General features: G+C 39.7%; 1 protein-coding gene and 1 pseudogene across 1 annotated transcript; one reads left to right on the top strand and one right to left on the bottom strand.

The window, feature by feature from the left end:
* Positions 1–11,089: 11,089 nt before the first annotated feature.
* Positions 11,090–12,032, top strand: LOC110258525 (olfactory receptor 2B11-like; annotated as a pseudogene).
* Positions 12,033–20,603: 8,571 nt separating this feature from the next.
* Positions 20,604–21,484, bottom strand: LOC146401371 (olfactory receptor 2J3-like). The gene is made up of 3 exons (XM_084970483.1): positions 21,306–21,484; positions 21,035–21,254; positions 20,604–20,903 (listed from the first exon to the last, which is right to left on the bottom strand). The coding sequence occupies exons 1-3, from the start codon at positions 21,482–21,484 to the stop codon at positions 20,604–20,606; spliced, it is 699 nt and encodes a 232-aa protein (XP_084826609.1).
* Positions 21,485–25,585: the final 4,101 nt, after the last annotated feature.

Here is a 25,585-nt window from a genome sequence, read left to right as displayed (position 1 = left end):
GGCAGCAAAAGCATATCAGAGATTTGTAAAAATATGTATCTTTTTTAAATTATTGATTTGACAATTTCTGTGCCATCAAAAATGTGTGTGCATGTATGTCTATAAAAATCATGTCTATAATAATAATTTCACTAGAATTTTTGAGTTACTATTGTCATAAAATTTACATCTTTCAGAGAGAGAATTGGAAAGTAAAATAACTTAGAAACTACTCTTTTGATGAAACTTAAAAGATTATGCTATAGAGAAACTGGGAAGTAAATTCATTTTGGGTATCCGTTCTTAGAAGGGATCTTTAAGCTCAAAACTGAAAGACAGGAAGGAGCTGGCCAGGAAGAAATCAGGGAAAGAGCATTTTATTATTTATTTATTTATTTATTTATGTATTTGCCTTTTTGCCATTTCTTCGGCCGCTCCCATGGCATATGGAGGTTCCCAGGCTAGGGGTCCAATCAGAGCTGTAGCCACCAGCCTACACCAGAGCCACAGCAACACGGATCCGAGCCGCGTCTGGGACCTACACCACAGTGCACAGCAACGCTGGTTCCTTAACCCACTGAGCAAGGGCAGGGATGGAACCCACAACCTCATGGTTCCTAGTCAGATTCATTCACCACCGAGCCACGATGGGAACTCCAAGAGCATTTGAGGCAGGAGAAATGGTGATTTCAAAAGTTCTGAAGCATGGGAGCTCCCATTATGGTGCAGCCAAAATGAATCTGACTAGGAACCATGGGGTTGCGGGTTCACTCCCTGGCCTCGCTCAGTGGGTTAAGGATCCGGCACTGCTGTGAGCTGTGGTGTGGGTCACAGACATGGGTCAGGTCTGGCGTTGCTGTCGCTGTGGCATAGGCCAGCAGCTATAGCTTCAATTTGACCCCTAGCCTGGGAACATCCATATGCTGCGGGTGCAGCCATATAAAGACAAAAAAAAAAAAAAAAAAAAAAAAAAAAGGTTGTGAAGCATGGAATGATCTTGGTCCATCTGTAAAAGGAGAGTTATATCAGCTATAATCCCAGCATAAAATAGTTGGCACTCTCCACCTGGGAAAATGAGGGAAGTTGAAAAAAGGAAGTATCAACAAAGGCATGAGAAGGATTTAGAACCCCAACAAGGGGCATCTACATGTGTACTGTACATGTACTACCCTGGAACTAGCCACAGTGGACGTCTGTCACACACCCAAGGCCTGAAGCAACAAAGTGGGGAAGTGGTACTGGAAACCAGAACAAAAGAAACCGTAATACACAGCTATCTCCAAGAGCTATGACTTTTGCTTGAGCAATATAGGCCATCTCATGTGTCCCAGCTGAGAGGGAGCCAAGGGAAAATAAACCAAACTAGCTGTTCTCTCTTTCTCTAATCCTCAACTGGTGACCCCCATTGACTATAATGGAAGCTATATACCAAGGACTCCTTTTGATTCAGACTCTTGAGTAGAGCATAGAGTACAACATACACAGTGGGATAAAGAGGGGATCTGGGTGAGGGATGAAAGAGAATGAAATATACCCATCACACTTGTAAAGTGAAACAATACACACCCACATGATACTAGTGGTTTCCTTTACAGAAAGGACAGTGAGATTATGGGCCATGGGGAGAGGCTGTTTAAAGGGAGATGTAACTATTTGTACATGTTATTCAGTACATTTGAACTTGCTTTTCAAAGTAATGTACTCATGGATTATGTGGATAACTTTTAAATCTTAATGTTGGTACACAAATCAGACTACTATTATGTGGGATGTTATGTGTTTGTGTGTGTGTGAGAGAGAGAAAAGACGGGCTCTTAGTCTTGATATTAGGAAATTATTAAATATTTTAAGGATTTTTACTGTCATTTTACTCTTCCTCACTGGAAAGACCACTTATGGTTCTTTCTTCTCTCTTCAACTCATTTTTGTGTCCCCTTATTTATTGTTTAAGGCCAGAAATATTATACCTTATTTGAGAATTCTACAAATGAACAATGTAAGATATTCAAGAAATTCACATGAAATTCTCCACAACCTTCAAACTAGCTTTGGTCTAACTTAACTCTATTTAAAATTGTGGTCCAACAACTACTAGAAAGAGCAATTAAGAAAGCAACCCCATATACCACTGCATCTAATAGAATAAAATACTTAGAAATACATTTAAGCAAGGAGGTGAAAAACAAGTTCACTGAAAACTGTAAAATACTGATGAGGAGTTCCCATTGTGGCTCAGCAGAAACAAATCTGACTAGTATCCACGAGGATGCAGGTTCAATCCCTGGCCTCGCTCCCATGGGTTAAGGATCCTGCATTGCCATGACCTGTGATGTAGGTCACAGATGCTGCTCAGATTTGGCATTGGTGTGGCTGGGGCATACGCCAGCGGGTACAGCTTCAACTCGATCCCTAGCCTAGGAACCTCCATGTGCTGCTGGTGTGGCCTGAAAAAATAAAATAAATAAAAGACACTGAAGAAAGAAACTGAAGAACACACAAATAAATGCAAGTATATTCTACACTCATGAACTGGAAGAATTAATTTAAATGTCCAGAGATTCTAGAGAAGGATAAAGATGTCGAAGGGGTAAGACATTGCACTCACCTTCGCCGAAAAACACATCAAAAAAACGTATCTACATGTAGAACAGTTCACAAAGACCATCTACTGAATGCTAGCAGAAAAACTTAAACCTCCAAAAAGGGCAGGAAACCCTCCACATAACTGGGTAGAAAAAAGCAGGAGGAGAGAGAGAGAGACAGAAGGAATCAGGACAGGAATAGCACTCCTGAGAGGTAGCTGTGGAAGAGAAAAGGAACCCACACCCTGGGAGGCCACCTTATTGACAGGGAGATCAGCAGAGCCAAGGAACTTCAAAGTCTCTGAGAAAAGCAGAGCAACTGGACTAAGGAGGGCAAAACAGAGTGAGAGCCACACAGACCATCTGCACCAGTGCCAAGGATGGCACAGCCCGAGACGCTCGGGCGGAGGCTGGTCACTGAGACTCAGGCTCCAGAGTTCAGTTCGAGGGAGACGACTAGGGTTGGGTGGGTGGAGACAGCCTGAAGGGCTAGGGAGTGGTGCACCACAGGACGGGGAGCCGAAAACCACAGGCTGAGGAGCCGAACCTGGGAGGAAACCTAGGATGGAGGAAACCACAATTGGAAAGCAGTCACCTGAATAAGCCTGCACATAGTTCTAAAAACCAAAACAACACAAAAAAGCTACTATAAAAGCACTGATAAACACAAGGAACAGCAAAAAGATATATATGAAGATGTTAAAAAAAAGAAAACAGGACTACACAATCATAGAATGTGGGGAAGGAAAGTAAGAAAAAATAGATTTTTTTTTCCACAATGTGTTTGAGCCTATATGACTATCAGGCTAAAGCAAACAGATGCGGGAAGGGGTTAACATACTTTAAAAATAGGGCAGCCACAAATCAAAACCAAACATCACATTCACAAAAACTAAAAAGAAAAGTACTCGGGCAAAAAATAAGCAGAAATCATCCAACCAAAAAAAAGAAAGGAAGAAAGGAGAAACATAGAATCAACTGGAAAACAAGGATTAAAATGGCAACAAATATATATCTATCAATAATTACCTTAAATGTCAGTGGACTTAATGCTCCCATCCAAAGACACAGGGTGGCAGATTGGATACAAAAGCAAAACCTTCAATCTGCTGTCTACAAGAGACTCACCTTAGGGCAAAGGACACAGAGAGACTGAAAGTGAGAGGATGGGAAAAGATTTTTCATGCCAATGGACAAGACAGGAAAGCAGCAGTTGCAATCCTCGTGTCAGACAAAATAGACTTTAAAACGAAGGCCATGAAGAAAGACAAAGAAGGACACTACTTAATGGGAAAAGGATCCATTCAAGAAGAGGATATTACAATCATCAATATAGATGCCCCTAATATAGGAGCACCCAGATACCTACAACAAATACTAGTAGACAAAGAGGAGAAGTCGATGGGAATACAGTATTTGTAGGAGACATTAACACTCCACCCACACCAATGGACAGGTCCTCTAGACAGAAAATCAATAAGGCGACAGAGATCCTAAATGACACAACAGAAAAATTAGACCTAATTGACATTTTCAGGACATTACATCCAAAAAAATCACAATATACATTCTTCTCAAGTGCACGTGGAGCATTCTCAAGGAGGGACCACATACTGGGGCACAAAGCTAACCTCGACAAATTTAAGAGTACAGAAATTATTTCAAGTATCTTCTCTGACCACAATGGCACGAAAGCACACATCAAGCACATGAAAAGAAGAGAGAAAAAACTAACTATATGGAGACTAAACAACATGCTACTAAAAAACCAATGGGTCAAGGAGGAAATCAAGAAGAAATTAGAAAATACGCTGAGACAAATGATAATGAAGACACAACCACTCAAAATCGCTGGGATGCTACAACAGCAGTGCTCAGAAGGAAATTCATAGCAATACAGGCCTTCCTCAAAAAGAAAAATCTCAAATTAACAACTTCACCCATCACCTAAATGAATGAGAAAAAGAAGAACGAAAGAAACCTAGTCATCAGAAGAAAGGAAATCATAAAGATCAGAGAGGAAATCAGTGAAATAGAGATTTTTTTTTTAAATTTAAAAAAATCAATAAAACCAAGAGCTGTACTTTGAAAAGGTAAACAAAATTGACAAACCTCTGACCAGACTCACCAAGAGAAGGAGAGAAAAAACCCAAATAAACAAAATAAGAAATGAAAAAGGAGACATCACAACGGATACGGCAGAAATACAAAAAACCCTAAGAGAAGACTCCAAACAATTGAATGCCAACAAATTTGACAACCTAGAAGAAATGGACAACTTTCTCAAGACTTACAGGTTACCAAAACTGAATCAAGAAGAAACAGATTAAGTGAACAAAGCCATCACTAGAAAGGAAATTGAATATGTCGTAAAACACACTCCCTACAGATAAAAGTCCAGGACCAGATGGCTTCACAGGCGAATTCTACCAAACATACAAAGAGGAACTTATACACATCCTCCTTAAGCTTTTCCAAAATGTTGAAGAAGGAACACTCCCAAACACATTCTATGACACCTCAATCATCTTAATTCCAAAACGAGACAAAGATACCAAAAAAGAAACTAGAGGCCAATATCTTTGATGACTATAGACTCCAAAATTCTCAACCAAATCTTAGCCAACTCAATCCAATAACATTTTAAAAAGATCATGGGAGTTCCCGTCATGGCTCAGTGGTTAACAAATCCAACGAGGAACCATGAGGTTGCAGGTTCGATCCCTAGCCTCGCTTAGTGGGTTGAGGATCCGGCGTTGCCATGAGCTGTGGTGTAGGTCACAGACGCGGCTCAGATCCCACATAGGGGGCATAGGCTGGCAGCTACAGATCCGATTAAACCCCTAGCCTGGGAACCTCCCTATGCCACGGGAGTGGCCCTAGGAAAGGCATAAAGACAAAAAAATAAAAATAAAAAATAAAAAATAAATTAAAAAGATCATATACCATGACCAGGTGGGATTCTTCCCAGGTGCACAAGGGTGGTTCATCATATGCAAATCAATCAATGTCATACACCACATTAACAAAAGAAAAGTCAAAAACCACATGATCATTTCAATAGATGCAGAGAAAGCATTTGACAAAGCCCAACATCCATTCATGATCAAGACCCTCACCAAAGTGGGTATAGAGGGAACATACTAGAAGCCATTTATGACAAACCCACTGCAAATATATTACTCAGTGGAGAAAAGCTGAAAGCCTTCCCACTAAAATCTGGAACGAGACAAGGATGCCCACTCTCACCACCGCTATTTATTCAACATAGTATTGGAAGTCCCAGGCACAGCAATCAGAAAAACAAAAGAAACAACAGGTATCCAAATTGGAAGAGAAGAGGTGAAATGGTCACTATATGCAGATGACATGATACTATACACAGAAAACCCTAAGGACTCAACCCTAAAACTACTCTAACTGATCAACAAATTCAGCAAAGTAGCAGAATATAAGATTAACATTCAGAAACTAGTCGCATTCCTGTACATCAACAATGAAATATTAGAAAAGGAATACAAAAATACAATACCTTTTAAAATTGCACCCCAATAAATCAAATACCTGGGAAGAAACCTGACCAACGAGGCAAAAGCTTATCTCCTGAGAACTATAAAACATTAATCAAGGCAATTAAAGAGGAGTCAAAGAAATAGAAAGATAGTCCATGCTCCTGAGTTGGAAAAACTAATATTGTAAGAATGGCCATACTACCCAGAGCAATCGACAGGTTCAATGCAATCCCTATCAAATTACCCATGACATTTCCACAGAACTAGAACAAACTATCCAAACATTTATACGGAACCACAGAAGACCCAGAATTGCCCAAGCAATCCTGAGGAACGAAAACCAAGCAGGAGGCATCGCTCTCCCAGACTTCAGGTAACATTACAAGCCACAGTCATCAAGACGGTGTGGTACTGGTACCACAACAGACAGGCAGACCAATGGAGCAGAATAGAGAACCCAGAAATAAACCCAGACACCTACGGTCAATTAATCCTTGACAAAGGAGGCAAGAAGATAAAATGGGAACAAGACAGCCTTTTCAGCAAGCATTGCTGGGAAACCTGGACAGCTGCATGCAAATCAGCCAAACTGGAACACACCCTCACACCACGCACAAAAATACACCCAAAATGGCTTGAAGACTTAAATATAAGACAAGACACCATCAACTCCTAGAAGAGAACATACACAAAACATTCTCTGATATCAACCTTCCAAATGTTTTCTCAGGGCAGTCTCCCAAAGCATCAGAAATAAAAGCCAAAATAAACCAATGGAACCTAATCAAAATGACAAGCTTTTGCACAGCAAAGGAAACCATAAAAAAAAAGGCAACTTACAGAATGGGAGAAAATAGTGTCAAATGATGCAACTGACAAGGGCTTAATCTCCAAAATGTACAAACAACTTATACAACTCAACAGCAAAAAAGCCAACAACCCAATGGAAAAATGGGCAAAAGACCTAAATACACATTTCTCCAAAGAAGATATACAGACAGCCAACAGGCACATGAAAACATGCTCAACATCACTGATTATGAGAGAAGTGCAAATCAAAACTACTATGAGATATCACCTCACGCCTGTCAGAATGGCCATCATCAATAAGTCCACAAATAACAAATGCTGGACAGGGTGTGGAGAAAAAGAGAACCCTCCTGCACTGTTGGCAAGAAATGTAAGCTGGTACAACCACTATGGAGAACGGTGTGGAGGTACCTTAGAAAACTATACATACAACTATCATATGACCCCGCAGTCCCACTCTTGGGCATAGACCTGGACAAACTTTCCTTGAAAAAGACACACGCCCTGCATGTTCATTGCAGCACTAGTCACAATAGCCAAGACATGGAAACAACCCAAATGTCCATTGACAGATGATTGGATTAGGAAGATGTGGTATAGATACACAACGGACTACTACTCAGCCATAAAAAAGAACAAAATGAGGCCATTTGCAGCAACATGGATGGAACTAGAGACTCTCATACCAAGTGAAGTTAAGTCACAAAGAGAAAGACAAATACCATATGATGTCACTTACACCTGGAATCTAACATACGGCACAAATGAACTTTTCCACGGAAAAGAATATCATGGACTTGGAGAACAGACTTGTGCTTGCCAGGGGGGGGCAGGGAGGGAGTAGGAGGGACTGGGAATTGGGGGTTAATAGATGCAAACGATAGCCTTTGGAATGGAGAAGCAATGGGATCCTGCTGTCTAGCACTGGGGACTATGTCTGGGCACTTGGGATGAAGCATGATAATGTGAGAAAAAAGAATGGATACATGTATGTGTGACTGGGTCACCTTGCTGTGCAGCAGAAAAGTGACAGAACACTGTGAATCAGCCCTAGTGGAAAAAATAGCAATCATTATAAAAAATAAAAATTTTAATTAAAAAAAGGAAAAAAACAGAAAATTTTAACTTTGTATAGTGACCGATGGTGGCTAAATTTACTGTTACCACTTTGCAGGGTATAGGAATGTCAAATCATGACATTGTACACCTGAAAATAATGTATTGTTGCATGTCAATTATGCTTCACTTTAAAAAATCATGACAGTAAAAGAAACATTAAAAAGAGAAATAAATGAATTAAATAATAAAAGTAGTTTCCAGTGCTCTCAGAAATCAAATGAGTTTATTCTAAACCAAATTAACAAGAAAGGAGACTTGCTACCAACCGATATTCAGGAGGTAATTAACTGTACATCAGAAGCATTTCCATGGAGAACTCTGTCCCAAGGAAGTTTGCCTGCTGACTCATCTGGGATAAGCATAAATGGGCTGTTTGAAAATAATGCCCAAGAGTCTCAGGAATAAAATAAATTGCACGTCTGCAAAGCACTCTGGATATTATCTACGATTGTCTTCCTAATCTGGGTTTTTTTTTCTTTGGGGCAGCATTTTATGAAATGGAAAACACACTTCCAAAGATTATTCATAAATATTCATCTGTGTACTCTAGGGTTCTCTGTCTTTCTCTGAAAGTTGGAAAAATTCAGCTGTGTTCCTTCATAATTCCTTTTGCTGCTTAAACTATAGTTATCAACATAAGGTAAGTCAAAAGACCCATTTTAAAAACTATCCATTTTTAGGGAAGGTTGGAATGTGTGTATATCATAGTAACAAATATATACTGGGAATTAAGAAAGCATTTCATTGCTGGGAGAGAGTCTTTCTAAACTTTTTGGAACTAGTTTGGTGCCTATAGAGAGCAACTAGAATTTTTTTGTAATCAGATTCTATCAGGCTATCACTTAAACCCATCTTAAAGGCATGTAAATTTGAACAAACACTATTCCTGAAAGGTATTAAATACCTAAAGGAAGTGTGTAGCCTTCATCCAATCATGTGAACTTTTAAAATATGCAGTAGAAATCTGATGGGTTGACCCATCCACCTGATTTCTCCAGACATTTTGAAGTCAGAGAAAAACCTCTCCTTTCTTCTATAACATTTTCCTACACATAACTTAAAAGTCCCTGTCAATATAAATAAAATGCTGTGTGATGAGAAATGATGTACAAAAAGATACACTAGAGAAGTTCCCTTTTGGCACAGCAGCTTCAGGTTCCCACACTGCTGCAGATGTGGCAAAGCCAAAACTGCAGTATGGGTTGAATCCCTGTCCTGGGAAGTTCCACTTGCCATGGGTGTGGCAAAAAAAAAAAAAAAGATACACTAGAATGAAAATGTTAGTGGAGCTGGAGAGACAAGGGACTTTAAATAGTCAAACAGAGTTCCCTGGCTGCCTTTTGGATAAAGACCCATCATTGAGCATTGTCACTGCTGTGGCTTAGGTCTCTGCTGTGGCTCAGGTTTGACCTCTGACCTGGGAATGGCTGCACACTTTGGGCAATGCCAAAGCAATAAAAAATATGCACAGATAAATAGTCCCCTATGTAGGGAAGGAAAATCACTGGAAGTAGATGAAAAATTGGACAAAATGTCATGATATCAGAGAATTGAAAGTAATGAAACACCAGGAGAATGACATGGAAAAGATCAGAGTTCGAGCATAGAATTTTAGAGCTTAGCTATACATCTATGGAACCTTGAAAACTGGATTTATAGTCTCACCATCTCAATACCCCATTTAAGGGATTCATGGCTTTTTGATCTTTAGATCCTCCCTAGTCATTAGCAGACAACTGGGATGAATGATTAACAGTATCTTACAATTCAGATACTAACATTTCCTTTGTCATAAGGTTTGGGGATAGGTACTAGATGATTCATGGGTCTGAAAGGTTTACTGTAGGGTTTGGCACACAGGGCTCATTAAGGATCAGCTGGAATTATTATTATATTATCTCACTGTGCACAACAGACCTAGGGTTCTTTTGGAATCAAAATAATATCTTAGCCCAGGGGAGTTCGATGTGACACCTCACACGATGGCCTTGAGGACTCAGAGAAACAGAGTATGTGAAAACTGTGCTTTGCCAGCCTCCAAATGTAATCTGCTGCCTCTAAACCAATGACTCTCTGGTCCTCAGTGGAAATACTATCCTACTGTTCCAGTTCCCTGGACATAAATGTCGTATTTGTAGCTACATATAAGTAAGTAAGCTGTTGATAACAGGCCAAGGCCTTACCTAAAAACAAGATAAGCCCCCGGGATAAAGAAAAACTCCTACAAGATAGATAATAAATTCTGACATGAACAATCAATGGCCTGGTTTCAACAAAGTAGTTATGCAAGAAAAGGGACATCCAACAACAAATGTTTGAGTTGGGAGAAACATATTTATAGCTAAATTCTCTCAGTTTATACTTCAGCAAGCTGTCATCTAAGGGTTTAAGTTTCTTGCTCAATTCTAAATGACCAAGATGGATTTAAATTGTAAAAGCCTTCTTAGTCCCCATGGGGATGATATAATAATTCAACCTGCATCTGGACAAACCTATCTAGATGATAACTAAGGGCTAGGGCTAGGTTCTCTCCAACTCCTCCTTGTCCTAGAGCTAACTCCACCCTTTCACTCTTCTTAACATTTCAGTAAGGCCTTGCAGCAGGGATTCTGAAAAAGACCTATGTAATTCCTAAGACCCAGCCACATCTACTTCATCGGGCACTTGAAGGTAGGAACCAATAAACTTAGCTGGTATTTCTGCAAACCAAGGGATGAAAGAGCATTACTTTGGAGCATCTGAAACACAGTCACTTCTGCTTGGCATTCAATCCTTACCAGAGCCCAAGGACATGCTCATTGTCATCTTTATCACACAGAGTAGTAGATTCCATTTCAGAAAGTTTTGGTTACTTGCTTAAGGTAGCTGTCTTTATGCTGTAGGGTCATGAGGAGAAATTAAGTCCCCTGGTGTCACATCTTTTAATTATCCTCCCCTACCCACCCAAGTGACTGCACCCAGTCTTCTATGAATGGATGCTTAATTGTGTGCATATGCTCCCACTATACACAATTGCGTTTGTCATTTCTCAAAATCTTTCTACCTTTCCTGCCACTGCTCCGATACAGGGGAAGCAAACTGCAGATAATGGAACGAATTAACAAAAGCCATCCAGAAGAGTTTATTCTACTTGGCTTTGCGGATCGTCCCTGGCTGGAGCTTCCTCTGTTCATTATTCTGCTTCTAACATACCCCATGGCCATGGTGGGAAACATAGCCATCATTCTGGTGTCCACCTTAGACTCCCGTCTGCACAGCCCCATGTATTTCTTCCTCACCAACCTCTCCTTTCTGGACATGTGCTACACCACAAGCATTGTCCCTCAGATGCTCTTTCACCTGGGAGGATCTGAGAAGACAATCAGCTATCTGCGCTGTGCCGTTCAGCTTTATTTATTTCTTCCACATAATGGGAGGCACAGAATGTCTGCTTTTGGCTATTATGTCTTTCGATCACTACGTGGCCATCTGCAAGCCTCTGCACTACACCCTCATCATGAATCGGTGCACCTGTATCCTACTGGTGGCCACTGTGTGGCTGGGTGGAATGACCTACGCTGTCTCAGAGGCCACTGTCACATTACACTTACCACTGTGTGGTCACAACACACTGGATCACTTGATATGTGAGATTCCCATTCTGATAAAGGCACCCTGTGGTGAGAAGGGCACCAATGAGCTCACACTCTCTGTGGTTTGCATTTTCATGTTAGCTGTGCCACTATGCTTCATTCTTGCTTCCTATGCTTCTATCGGACATGCTGTATTTAAGATTAAATCTTCGGAGGGAAGAAAAAAAGCCTTTGGCACATGTTCCTCCCATCTCATTGTAGTTTTCTTCCTTTTTGGTCCAGGCATTAGCATGTACCTTCAGCCCCCTTCCTCCATCTCTAGGGACCAGCCCAAGTTCATGGCTCTCTTCTATGGAGTGGTGACTCCTACACTCAACCCTTTCATCTACACTCTGAGGAACAAGGATGTAAAGGGTGCCTGGGGAAACCTGGTGAGGAGCGTTTTCACTTCCAAGTGATAGTTCGCAGACATCAAATGACATTCTTTAACAAGTGACTAGGTATATAGGAGTTTCTCTGACAAATCATTCTTGTCTCATACTTCCCCAGATCATGGCACAGGGTCTTCTTGTCCTGTGTCCTGTTTCTCATGTTCTTTCTAATGCTCTTAGACCAAGGGGACACTTGGCTAATAATGCACCCATAAGGGCACTGTTTGTGGAAATGTATTAAAAAGAGTTCTATTCTGGTGGCACACACTAAAATTCTAATGGTGTTAAGAAGTGAATAAAGTAATAATATAAACCCATTCATTCAAGCTAGTCATCACGGCAACTATTCATCAGTGGATTTCCTATGACAGTGTCCCTTAAGAAATATTCCACCACTTTCTGCAACATTGGCCATGTCTAAGAGGGCAGCACACTGCCACTGGGCATTCAGAGTGAGACACTCTAAACCTTAGACCACTGGGCATCTATCCAGGGAAAACCATGACTCACAGACAAGTGTACTCTGATGTTCATTGCAGCACTCTTGTCAATAGCCAAGACATGGAAACAACCTAAATGCCCCTCAACAGAGGAGTGGATCAAGAAGATATGGTACATATGCACAATGGAATATTACTCGGCCATTAAGGAACGAAATACTGGCATTTTTAGCAACATGGACGGACCTAGAAATTATCATGCTAAGTGAAGTCAGTCAGACAATCAGACACCAACATCAAATGCTTTCACTGACATGTGGAATCTGAAAAAAGGACACAATGAACTTCTTTGCAGAGCAGATACTGACTCGCAGACTTTGAAAAACGTATGGTTTCCAAAGGAGACAGTTCAGGGGGTGGGAGGATGCACTGGGGTCACAGGATGGAAATCCTATAAAATTGGATTGTGATGATCATTGTACAACAATAAATGTAATAAATTCAAAAAATAAATAAATAAATAAATAAAAGAAAAAATAAATAAATAAACCTTAGACCAACCAGGAGTCTCATGAGACTATCAGCCTCAACTTATGGAGACGCTACTTCTTCTTGAAAAACTCATTGTGGGTCTTGTTTTTAAAAAAAGTATACAGGGTTTGAATATTTACCTAAAAACCTTAAAATGTATTCTTAAATATTAAAATAAATTAAATAGGTGGGCAAAATATGTGCATAATTTTCTTAACATTTCTGTTTAAGAGCATAAGCATGAACCTTCTGAATCAGTAAGAGAAAATTAGTGATGTAATAACGAACCACAACATGTAAACATTTGGCGCATGATGGAAACAGCCAGGAATGCCTTCTGAAACAGTGCAAGAATCATTATGAGAAAGAAACAATTGATATTTCTAGAATGGAAAGCAACTGATTACTTCAACGAACACAAGTAGCTCTCTGATGCTCAGAATCTATATCATTAAAAGGTAAAAGTACCTTAGTTACAAAAATAAACTTAGTTCTAGGATTCATACTCAACCTAAAACTTCATCAAAAAATTAGTTATGTTTTTAAGCAAATAAAGGATTTTATTGTTACTTGATACTGAATTAATATGATGAGAAATCAACAGTGTTGTGTAGTGAAGACATTACCAGGTAAGAAAAACAAGAATCATTTGAACTTTTCTGACATGCATTCTGGTACAATCAAAATCTAAGCAAACTATTAATGGAAAATGGCATGTTCTTCCAAAGAAGAACCAACTGTGACCTATATCTAATTTTTTTTTTCTCTTTTTGCCATTCTTGGGCTGCTCCGGCAGCATATGGAGGTTCCCAGGCTAGGGGTCAAATCGGAGCTGTAGCCACCGGTCTACACCAGAGCCACAGCAACGCGGGATCTGAGCCACGTATGCAACCTACACCACAGCTCACGGCAATGCCGGATCCTTAACCCACTGAGCAAGGCCAGAGATCGAACCTGCAACTTCATGGTTCCTAGTCAGATTTGTTAACCAATTTAGCCACGACGGGAACTCCAACCCATATCTAATTTTTAATTTAAAAAAAAAAAAAAAGATCATCTGGAGTTCCCGTTGTGGCTCAGTGGGTTAAGGACCCAATGTCTCTATGAGGATAAAGGTTTGATCCCTGGCCTCACTCAGCATAAGGACCCAGAATTGCCAGAAGCTGAGCCATAGGTTGCAGATGCATCTGGTACTGCTGTGGCTGGGCACAGGACCTAGCTGCAGCTCCAATTCAACCCCAGCCTGGGAAATTCCATATGCTGCAGGTGCAGCCATTTGAAAAAAAAAAATCATCTGATGCTTGGTCCAGTTCTTGAGACAAATAGACTTTGGTATATACAGTTTGGAAAAAATTCTAAATAATTTTACAATTTGCCTGATTGGTGGCTGGTTGCCAAATGGGATTTTTAATTTTACACACACACACACACACACACACACACACACAGAGAGCAATACAAATGAAAATTTTGTGATGTGAAATAATATCTCTAATCATTTTCATTAAAGACATCCTTTGTCTAACCTAGTCTTAAACACAGAGGCATTGGTAATTTTTAGTTTGGAGGGAAAAACCCAGCAAGATTTGTGTCAAAAGCTTAGTTAAGAGACAGTTAAGAGCTATTCTGACTGCTTCTTCATCTTGAAGGCCTGTAAAGACAACTAATTTCAAAATTGTGAGTGTTTTCCAGACTCTGAAATATTGGGACTTCCTAAGGGAATACACCAAAAAATTTAAGGATAAAGAATGTTGAGGGTAGTGGCAGGGAAAAGCCACAGAAACACGCCGTTTGTACAAGACTGCTTCACATTTCCAAGTCATATATGTTCAGTATATTCCAGCATGAAGAATACTGTCATTATCCACTGAGAAGCTCTGCCGAAGGAAGTTTCATATTACATGCAAAGGTGGGAGTATACTCTATTCTATCCTTGATAGGTTGCATGAACAATCTCAAGATTGACTTTGCAAGGAAGTTAGCCAAAATCTTTTCTTCTTCTCCCAACCAAGCATGTCTTGCCTGAAGAATAAATGGAAAGCAGCAAAATCTTTTAACCTCTAGCTCTAAAGATACTACAAATGCAAACATGTATTTGAGATTGTCTTTAAGGAAGAAATCAAAAAGGCTTACCCATGATTTTGTTCTCATGAGAGGTGTCCTCAGGTCTGCATGGCAAAACTACCTGCAAGGCAGAAGTGCACCCTGCTCTAAGGGAGATGATTCAAGTAAGTGCAAATCACAATTCTGGTTCAAAAACCGTCTTCCAGAAGTTCCACTGTGGTACAGCGGAAACAAATCCAACTAGTGACCATAAGGTTGCAGGTTCAACCCCTGGCCTTGCCAGTGGGTTAAGGATCCGGTATTGTCATGAGCTGTGGTGGAGGTCGCAGATTCAGCTCGGATCAGGCATTGGTGTGGCTGTGGTATAGCCTAGCAGCTACAGCTCCGATTCGACTCCTAGCCTGGGAACTTCCCTGTGCAGTGGGTGCCGCCCTAAAAAGCAAAAACAAACAAACAAAAATAGTCTTACAGCTATCATAAAACCAATTGACTACTCAAATTGTGAGACTCAGGATTCCAATGACTTGGAAGAGTCCCAGAGACCACTAGGGCCTGAGTCGGGGAGAGGGTGGGGGAAAAAAGGTTAGACACAGTGGAGTGAGAAAGAAAGCACACTAAGAGACATAACACAAACATCTAATCGGTGATCCTGGATTAGATCCTGTCTTTAGGAGATACTCTCAGGAGCACTTAGGCGTAAGTGTGCATTAGACTCTGCAATGTTTCAGAAAAGTATTTAAAACATATGTTAATACGACATTATTATAGACAGAAAATTTTACTCCCATGGTAAAAATCATTTTTGGCCACATTGGTGGCATGGGGAAGTTACCGGGCCAGGGAGGAAACCCGCATCACAGCAGCAACCCGAGCTGCTGCAGTGACAAGGCCAGATTCCCATGGTAAAGTATTATCATTGTGAAATCTATAGTAAATCCAGGTACTACTTTTTCCTCTAAGTGTTATTATTTTAGTTGTCGAATTGTAATTGGAATATGATGGACTTATATTTGGAAACTTCGTGTGCTTCAACTCACTTAATGCTGTCATAGCATGTGATACCCCTGACCTTCCAGTCCCATGTTTGTAAGACAGAGAATACAGTATGTGACGCTGAGGCCAATAAAAGAGCATAAAACACCTGAATCTGGCCTGGAAGCCAGAGCTAGTGTCTGTGATTATCTGATGACACATCTGTGCCTGCACTGCTGAGACACACTCAGAAGAGGTAACTGAGCATGGGTTTAGGGAATACGCTGCACAGGAATGGGTATGAGGGGACTGGAGCCATCTGTCTGGATGGGGAGCAGAAACTTCCTGGGGTAGAGAAGAAGCTGGTCCTTCACAGCATTTAGTCTCCATTCTTCGCTGAGAACAAGCTGGATTCCTTCTTAGTTCTTCAGTAAAGTTGCCTGTGACCCACGCTCATGTGTGCAGTGTGAGTGTCAAAGTACCAAAGAGTGGTTCAAGGTTCAGAGATGGCAGTGGTAGGATTTCAGACCTTCTAGTTTACCCTGGGCATTGCTGGTCACGACAAAGGGCCTCAGAACCAAAACTCTACTGTCATTACCTTGATTTTGCCACACAGAGGTCATTTAAACTTCGGCAAGCCATGTGTCTTCTTCCCTTCAGATTTTATTGTTGTTGGTGAAAAGCCAAAGTTAGGCAATTTATTTTCTCTCTTTTCTGTTCTCTTTTTTGGGGCAGGGGGTGTTCTTTTTGGTCTTTTTAGGGCTGCGCCCTCAGCCTATGGAAGTCCAAGGCTAGCAAACTGGAGCTGCACTGCCAGCCTGCGCCACAGCCACAGCAACACCAGATCTGAGCCACGTCTGCGACCTACACCACAGCTCATGCCAATGCCGGATCACTGAACCAACTGAGCGAGGCCAGGGAGCAAACCTGCATCTTCATGGATACTAGTCAGGTTCCTTACCACTGAGCCACAATGGGAACTCCCTTTATTTTTTCTGAAATACAGTTATGTACAATATTAGATGTCAACATGTGTACAATACTGTGATTCACAATTTTAAGTTATCCTCCATTTCTAGTTATAAAATATTGCTTATATTCTCTGTGTTGTAAAATATATACTTGTAGCTTATTTTACACACAATAGTTTGTACCTCTCAGTCTCCTACCACCATGTTGCCATGCCCACTTGCCGCCTCTCACTAGTTTGTTCTCTACATTTGTGAATCTGCTTCTTTTTTGTTAGAGTCACTAGGTTGTTATATTTTTTAGAGTCCACATATAAGTGATGTAATGCAATATTTGTCTTTCTCTGTTTGACTTTTTCACTCAGCATAATTGCCTCCAAGTCCACCCATGTTCCTACAAATGGCAAAATCTGATTTCTTTTTAAGGCTAAGTAAAAACACACATTGGGTGTGTGTGTGTGTGTGTGTGTCCCCTATATCATATCTCCTTTATCCATTTATCTGTTGGTGGACACTTGGGTTGTTTCTGCATCTTGGCAATTGTAAATAATGCTGCTATGAACACTGGGGTGCATATATCTTTTCAGATTAGTGTTTCTTCTTTTCAGATCTATATCCAGGAGTGGAATTATTGGGTCATATGGTACTTCTAGTTTTAGTTTTTTGAGAACCTATATCCTGTTTTCCATAGTGGCTCTACCAAGTTAAACTCCCACCAACAGTGCAGGAAGGTTCCCTTTTCTCTACCTCCTCACCAATGTTTGTTATTTGTCTTGTTTTTGATGATAGCCATTCTGACAGGCACGAGGAGATATCTCATTGTGGTTTGTGATAAAATTGCATAAGATTCACTTAAGTAGTTCGAAAAGTACAAAACAATAAACTCAAAATCTGTGTTAATCTTTGAGGGGATTTTGTTAACTGAACTTTGTTTTCAATTACAAATTAATTAGAAGATCATGGTAATGGAGCTAGGATTCAATATATATGTATGCTATAACTATAGCATTCCAAAAAAATAGTCTACATTTTTTTTTAATTCATATGGTTTTTAAGCAAAAAAGAAAGAAAAGAGACAAGAAATGTCAAAGTCTGGGTTTTATTTTGGGGTTTGTTTGTTTGTTTGTTTGTCTTTTGGGGGCTGCACTCACAGCGCATTGAAGTTCCTAGGCTAGGGGTCCAATCGGAGCTGCAGCTGCCAGCCTACACCACAGCCACAGCAACGTGGCATCCAAGCCATGTCTGTGACCTATACCACTGCTCACGCAACACTGGATCCTTAACCAACTGATCAGGGCCAGCGATCAAACCCGCTTTCTCAAGGATACTTGTCAGGTTCAGTACCAGTGAGCCACAATGGGAACTCCCACAGTTTTCTTGAATTAGATAGTGAGAGGCCAGCGTATTACATGAAGTGTTGCAAACAATAAGATTTCCATAAGTACACGGTGGTTCAAAGAACTAAACTATTGGGTTTGCTTTTAAAAGTTTTATTTTGCTCTGTGATGGTTCACTCTGTGCGGCACTAATTATTTACTAACAGTCCTTACATGTACATGATTCTTGGTTCTTCCTTTCTTAGACAATAGGTTAAGGACAAATGAATGTATGCTGTATTACTGTTTGTGTCGAGGTGGAGATAAAGAATGACAGACACATAAAGGCTAAGACATCAGAATCAATGTAATTGCAAACCACACCAGAAACTGAGGGGAAGTTTTGGGATGTGTTTTTCATTTTAAAAATTTAGGGAATGGGAGTTCCCGTTGTGGCACAGCAGAAACGAATCTGACTGGGAACCACGAGGTTGTGGTTTCAATCCCTGGCTTTGCTCAGTGGGTTGAGGATCAGGCATTGCCATGCGCTGTGGTGTAGGTTGCAGCTCCTATTGGACCCCTAGCCTGGAACTTCTATATGCCCCAGGTGCAGACCTAAAAAGCAAAGCAAAGAAAAAAAAAATAAAAACAAAGAAAGAAAAGAAAAAAAATTTAGGGAATGGGATTTGATAAGGTTTTTTTATTTGTTTGTTTTTTGCCTTTTAGGGCCACACCCGCAGCATATGCAGGTTCCCAGGCTAGGGGTCAAATCAGAGCTATAGCCAACAGCCTACACCACAGCCACAGCAACATGGGATCCAACTGCATCTGCGACCTATACCACAGCTCATGGCAATGCTGAATCCTTAACCCACTGAGCAAGCCAGGGATCGAACCCACAACTCCATGGTTCCTAGTCAGATTCCTTCCCACTGCGCCATGATGGGAACTCTGGGAATGGGATTTGAATCAATCATGTGAAATCGTTACAGGCCTCAAAACTACAGCTGGCACTTGGATTACCATACAATACGGATTCCAGTTTAAAATGTTATGTGCATGCTACACTTATTTCAGATAGAGATAGCAGCAATAATACAGGTAACAAAACTATTACTTTAATAAAAGTACATTTCTTTACTCGGAAAATATATAAGTTGATTTTCGTAATGTACTTACCACTAATATTTAAGTCAGATCAAGCTCAAAAAGAAAAAAACTAACATTTTTCAAACAGCTTTGTCATAATTTTTCCAGTATATTTTCACGTAATTCTTTCAAGTACACATCAGATTTATCAAATTGCTTTCAGAGCCTAGTACTTGGTTGCTTCCGATATTCTTTTTAGAAACTTAGGTTATGCCGGGGCCCCAAGTACTTACCTGACCTAGTCTATGGATGACCGTTACTTCACAAGCTATATATTATAACTACAAGTTATTTCCATCTCCTTTACACTACTCACTATATTGGAGGGAAAAACGAAATATGAGGTGCTTACTTCTGCTACATTTTTTCAGAGACCGCTGATTCATGAAACTTATTTTCTTACTATTGATAAAGGTATAGTAAAGAACATAGACCAAAATTTCTCTCAAAATTAACTACTTTCAAAAAAAGGATGTATTGGAGAAAAGATTTAAGGTATTTCACTATAGTTAATCAAAACAAGACAAATTTTACGACAAATTCTGCGCAAAAAGTAAGAAATTAAAAGACACAGTATAGGTTATTTACAATTAAGAATATCATCTCTCCATAAGAATTAGACCTGCTCAGAGCTCCCACTGTGACTCAGCAGGTTAATGATCCGGTATTCCCGCTGCTGTGGCATAGGTTGCAGCTGCAGCTCTGATTTGATCCCTGGCCCAGGAACTTAAAATGCCACAGGTGTGGCCAAAAGAGAAACATATATAACACCTGCCCTTTTATCAATTTTTAGAATAAATCCATATCTCATTTTCGATTAAGAAAGGCATACCTTTGTTTTTTTAGGATTGCACCACTGAAAAAAATCTAATATTGAGTTTGATTTTGATTTTACATGGTTGTTTTCTCCACTCTAGGGAGGTTGTCATGTGGGCAGTCTGTGTTGAATTCATATCTAATGCCACAAACTCTGTGATATAGTGAAAGTACATGCTCCATCAGTGCTGACAACGTAAGTGAATGAAAGAGTGGTTGATATATGGATGGGCAGATGAACCACTGGTGAAGAGATGCTCCATTATTCTATTCATGTCACAAGTACACAGGCTTACTCTCACCCCATTAATCTCTTTACTGCCCCTCTTACCTCTTTGTTTCTCAAGTGTAGATTAGAGGGTTGAGGCTGTGTGGGACAACAGTATAAAAAAGGGCAATGAACTCTCCTTGATCTTGAGAACCTCCTGATGGGGGCTGGAGATATATAAACATTCCTGGAATGAGAAACAGGGACACAACCAGAAGATGGGCTCCACATGACCCAAAGACTTTCTGAAGTCCAGCTGTTGACCGCATCCTCAGCACAGCACGGGCAATCGCACCAGAGGAGCTGAGAATGAGGATGAGAGGTATGAGAACAAAAACAGAGCTCGTGACCATGAGGGCCAGCTCATTAGCTGTCTTGTATCAACACAAGACAGTCGCAGCAGTGCTGGAACTTCACAGAAGAAATGGTCCACTTGGCCATGTCCACACAGGGGTACCCAGGAGGTAAATGAGGAATGAAGTGCCAAGTTGGTGAAGCCACTTACCCAAGAAGCCACAGCCAACAGATGGCAGAAACGAGGGTGCATGAGGACAGTGTAATGCAAGGGTCTACATACAGCTGCATAACGGTCATAGGACATCACCACCAGTAGCACACATTCTGTGGATCCCAGTGCCAGGGAACAGTAAAGTTGAGTCATGCAACCTACATAAGACATGGCTTTTCCTGGGCCCCAGAGGTTGACCAGCAACTGGGGGATGAAGCTGGTAGAGTAGCAGAGATCCAGAAAAGACAGGTTTGAGAGGAAGAAGTACATGGGAGTGTGCAGATGGGAGTCCAGGTATGATACGATAATGATGAACAGGTTGCCTGTCAATGTCATTAAGTAAAACATTGAGACAACCACAAAGAGTACTACTTCCACACGAGGCCAATCGGAAAAACCTAGCAGGACAAAGTAGCCTCCAGAAGTTGCATTGAGTTTTTCCATCATCATTCATTTCCTGTTACCTGGCAAAAGAATTACATACACTCAAGATAAATGGAAATACAACTGCCAAAGCAATTTTGAGAAAAGAGAACACAGCTATAAGTATAACCCTCTCAGATTTTAGATTATGCTACAAAGCCACAGTCATCAAAACAGCATGGTATTATCAAAAACAGACACACAGGTTCATGGAACAGAAAAGAGAGCCCAGAAATAAACCCACTCACCTGTGGTCAATTAATCTACAAAAAAAGGAGGCAGGAATATATAATGCAGACAAGACAGTCTCTGCAGCAAGTCGTGCTGGGAAAATTGGATGGCCACATATAAAACAAGGAGGCTAGACTATTTAATCACACCACATACAAAAATAAACTCAAAATGGCTTAAAGATCTAAATGTAACAACAAAACCATAAAACTCCTGGAAGAGAGCATAGGAAGAACACTCTTTGAGAGAAATCATAGCAACATTTTTTGCATCAGTTTCCTAAGGTAAAAGAAAAAAAGCAAAAAATTTTAAGTAAGTCCTAACTAAACTTAAAAGTTTTTTTCACAGCAAAAGAAGCCATTGACAAAACAAAAGGATACCCTACAGAATGAAAGAAAATTTTTGCAAATGATGCAACCAACGAGGGTTTAACCTACAAAATAATCAACAGGTCATATACAACTCCATATCAAAAAAATAAGTCCATCTGAATATGAATAGAAGACCTGAAGAGAAATTTTTCCAAAGACATACAGATGGCTAACAAGCAAATGAAAAAGATGCTCCACATTGCTAATTATTAGAGAAATGCCAATCAGTTGACAATGAGATATCACATTACATCTGTTAGGATGTCTATCATCAAAAAGGTTACAAATAACAAATGTTAGAGAGGATGTGGGGAAAAGGGAATCCTTGTATACTGTTGATGGCAATGTAAACTGGTGCAGCCACTGTGGAAAAGAGTAAGAATGTTCCTCAAAAAACTAGAAATATACAACTACCATAAGATCTAACAATTCCACTCCCAGGTATATATAGCCAGGGTGGGGGGAATCAATTCCAAAAAAAAAAACACACCTCAATGTTCACAGAAGCACCATTTACAATAGCCAAAACATGGTAGCAGCCCAAGTGTCCATGATTGGATTAAGAAGATATAGGGTGGGTGTGGGTGTGTGGGGGGGTGTGGGGGTGTGGGGGGGTGTGCATACATACAATGGGATATTACTCAGCCATTAAAAAGACAAAACACTGACACTTGCAGCAAAGTGGGAGGCCCTAGATTATATTACACATAGTGAAATAAATCAGAGAAAGACAAACACTGCATCATATCACTTATGTACAATCTAAAAATTAATATAACTGACTATTCCAAAAAGAAACAGACTCACAAATATAGACAACTAACTTGTGGTTTCCAAGGGGTAAAGAGAAGAGAAGAGGGACAAATTATGGGTATGGGATTAACAGATTAAAAACTACCATGTATAAAATAGATAAGGAAGAAGTATAGATTCTGTGGCACAGGACATTATAGCCATTATCTTGCAATGACCTATAATGGAGTACAATCTGCAATAATACTGAATCACAATGCTGTACACCTGTAACTCACATATTATTATAAATTAGCTATGCTTCAATAAAGAAAAAATATCCTCCAAGAACCAGAGGGACACACACACACACAAACACACACACACACACACACACACACACACACACACACACAAACAGAAACCAGTTTGAAGGGCCTACCACTTTTCAATTTGGATATTAAGAGAAACCATGATACCAATGAACTGAAAGAAGAAAGAATTCATATTCATAAATTTAAAAAGAATAAATAGTAAAGAAGAGAAAGCTATCCTCATATTTAGGATCATAATTAATAAACATAGAAGGAATGATAGAGTTAGAAAAACATAAATGGATGCTAAAAACTAGTGAATGAAAGTATGATGAGAGATGGGATATTTACATAGTTTAAAATATTTTCCCACAGAGTCCCCTGGTGGCCTAGAGGTTAAGGGTTCACCATTGTCACTGCTGTGAGTCAGGTTCAATCCCGGGCCCAGGAACTTTGGCATGCTACAGGCACAGCCAAAAATAAAAATCAAATAAAAATAAAATATCTCCCCACAAATTACTTGTTAATTACAAAATGAAAAGTAGTAGGCTTTACCAGAGGAAATCCTGGTGGACATCACCATAGCCAAGTAATCAATATTAACATCACCAACGTTGAGACAAACCAACAGCATGTGACTACTGACATGTTGCTCTAAACAGGACACAATGTCACTTCAGTCATATTCCTGCCAAAAATGCACAGCCTGACTTTTAAAATGAATAAATATGAGACAAACTCACACTGAGACAAGTTGGGCAAAAGAGCTGGCCTGCCCTCACAAAAATATCAGATTCAGAGTTCCTGTTGTGGTTCAGCAGGTAACAAACCCAACCAGTATCCATGAGGATGTGGGCTCGATCCCTGGCCTTGCTCAGTGGCTTAAGGATCTCCGGCTTTGCTGTGAGCTGTGGTGTAGGTCGCAGATGTGACTCAGATCCCACGTTGCTGTGGCTGTGGTGTAGGCTGGCAGCTGCAGCTCTGATTCAACGGCTAACCTGAGAAATCCATATGCCACGGGTGCAACCCTAATAAGCAAATATAGATTTCAATGAAGCTAAGGAATTGGTCCAGATTTTTAAAAGTCAAAAAGACATGATAAAAAAATGTAATTGTAATGTATACATGTAAGGATAACCTGACCCCCTTGCTGTACAGTGGGAAAATAGAAAAAAAATTATAAAAAAAAAGAAATAATATTGCATTAAAAAAAAAGACATGATATCTAAATGTCTGATTCTGGACTGGGACAAAAATATTGTGAGACAATTGGAGAAATATTAATATGAACTATTGGTCAGATAATAATATTGTCTCCATATTATATTTTGTTACCTACACATTAGTTATGTAAAATAGTGTCTCTAATCTTAGGGAAAAACACTTAAGCATTTAGCAGTAAAAGGACAGGACGTCTCGACATTAGTCTCAAATGGTCCACAAAAAGAGATCATACACATAGTTGGCAGATAATGATGGATGACAGATAGATACATATATAAAGATGACAGCTAGCTAGCTACATAGATAGATAGATAGATAGATAGATAGATAGATAGATAGATAGATAGATAGGTAGATAGATAGGTAGATAGATAGGTAGATAGATAGGCAGGCAGGCAGATGGTTATGATTGACAAGTGGATAATAGAATAACTATTTTAGGTAGAATATAATTATTATTGACTCTTGTTAAAAGGTTAATGGTAGTTTTTGTACCACTTTTGCAATTTTTCTACAAATTTAATATTTTACCACATTAAAAATTTTTTAAGTAAATACAAAGGCTTTTTTTTACTTTTATATTTCATCCAGATATTTTTCCCTACTACAGAAAAATAATTTCTTAACTTTTGAATCCTCCTAACTCGCCCAGGGTGACGTCTGGGTAAATAGTAACTTGAAAATCTTCTAACATAGCTACAAAGGAAAATTTCCATGGAACAAATAATCTTTTTAACAAACAGCTTTAGTTTTCTTTTCAGCATTTTCATGCCATTCCTGCTTATGTGTTTATAGAAAACATAATAATTGCAATCCAAATAATCTTAAACACAGATAAAAAGATATAATTAACAATATGAATTTATTTATTATTTCAAAATATTGACATAGGGTAAAAAATATTGAGCTCCAATTAACTATTCTTATAGGAAGAATTTTATCTTCTGATTTGTTTACTCACACTCACAGCTTATTTCTTAACTGGAAATTAAAAACACAAAGAGAAATACGAAAAAAAAAGGCAGACACAGGCACATCAACTTATGGGGATAATCATGATATGAACACAGCTGAAAACCTCAGTTCACTTGAACAGATCTGTGAAGTAGATGGGGAAAGCGGTGGCAGAACACATCCTAAAGGACATCTGAATATAACTGTATTGAAAAGAGAACATTTTAGGGAAAGGAAGATAGAAGTTCTTTGAGAGAGCAAAGAAGCAAGGAAGAGTGTGAGGTTGAGGGAAATGGAGA

The sequence above is a fragment of the Sus scrofa genome, chromosome 7 (assembly GCF_054392235.1).
Source record: "Sus scrofa isolate SSC_HxYL_T2T_F1_AM1 chromosome 7, Sscrofa_HxYL_maternal_Yorkshire_Landrace_v2.0, whole genome shotgun sequence".
NCBI classification, from domain to species: domain Eukaryota; kingdom Metazoa; phylum Chordata; class Mammalia; order Artiodactyla; family Suidae; genus Sus; species Sus scrofa.
This window is presented reverse-complemented; position numbering and strand designations above follow the sequence as displayed.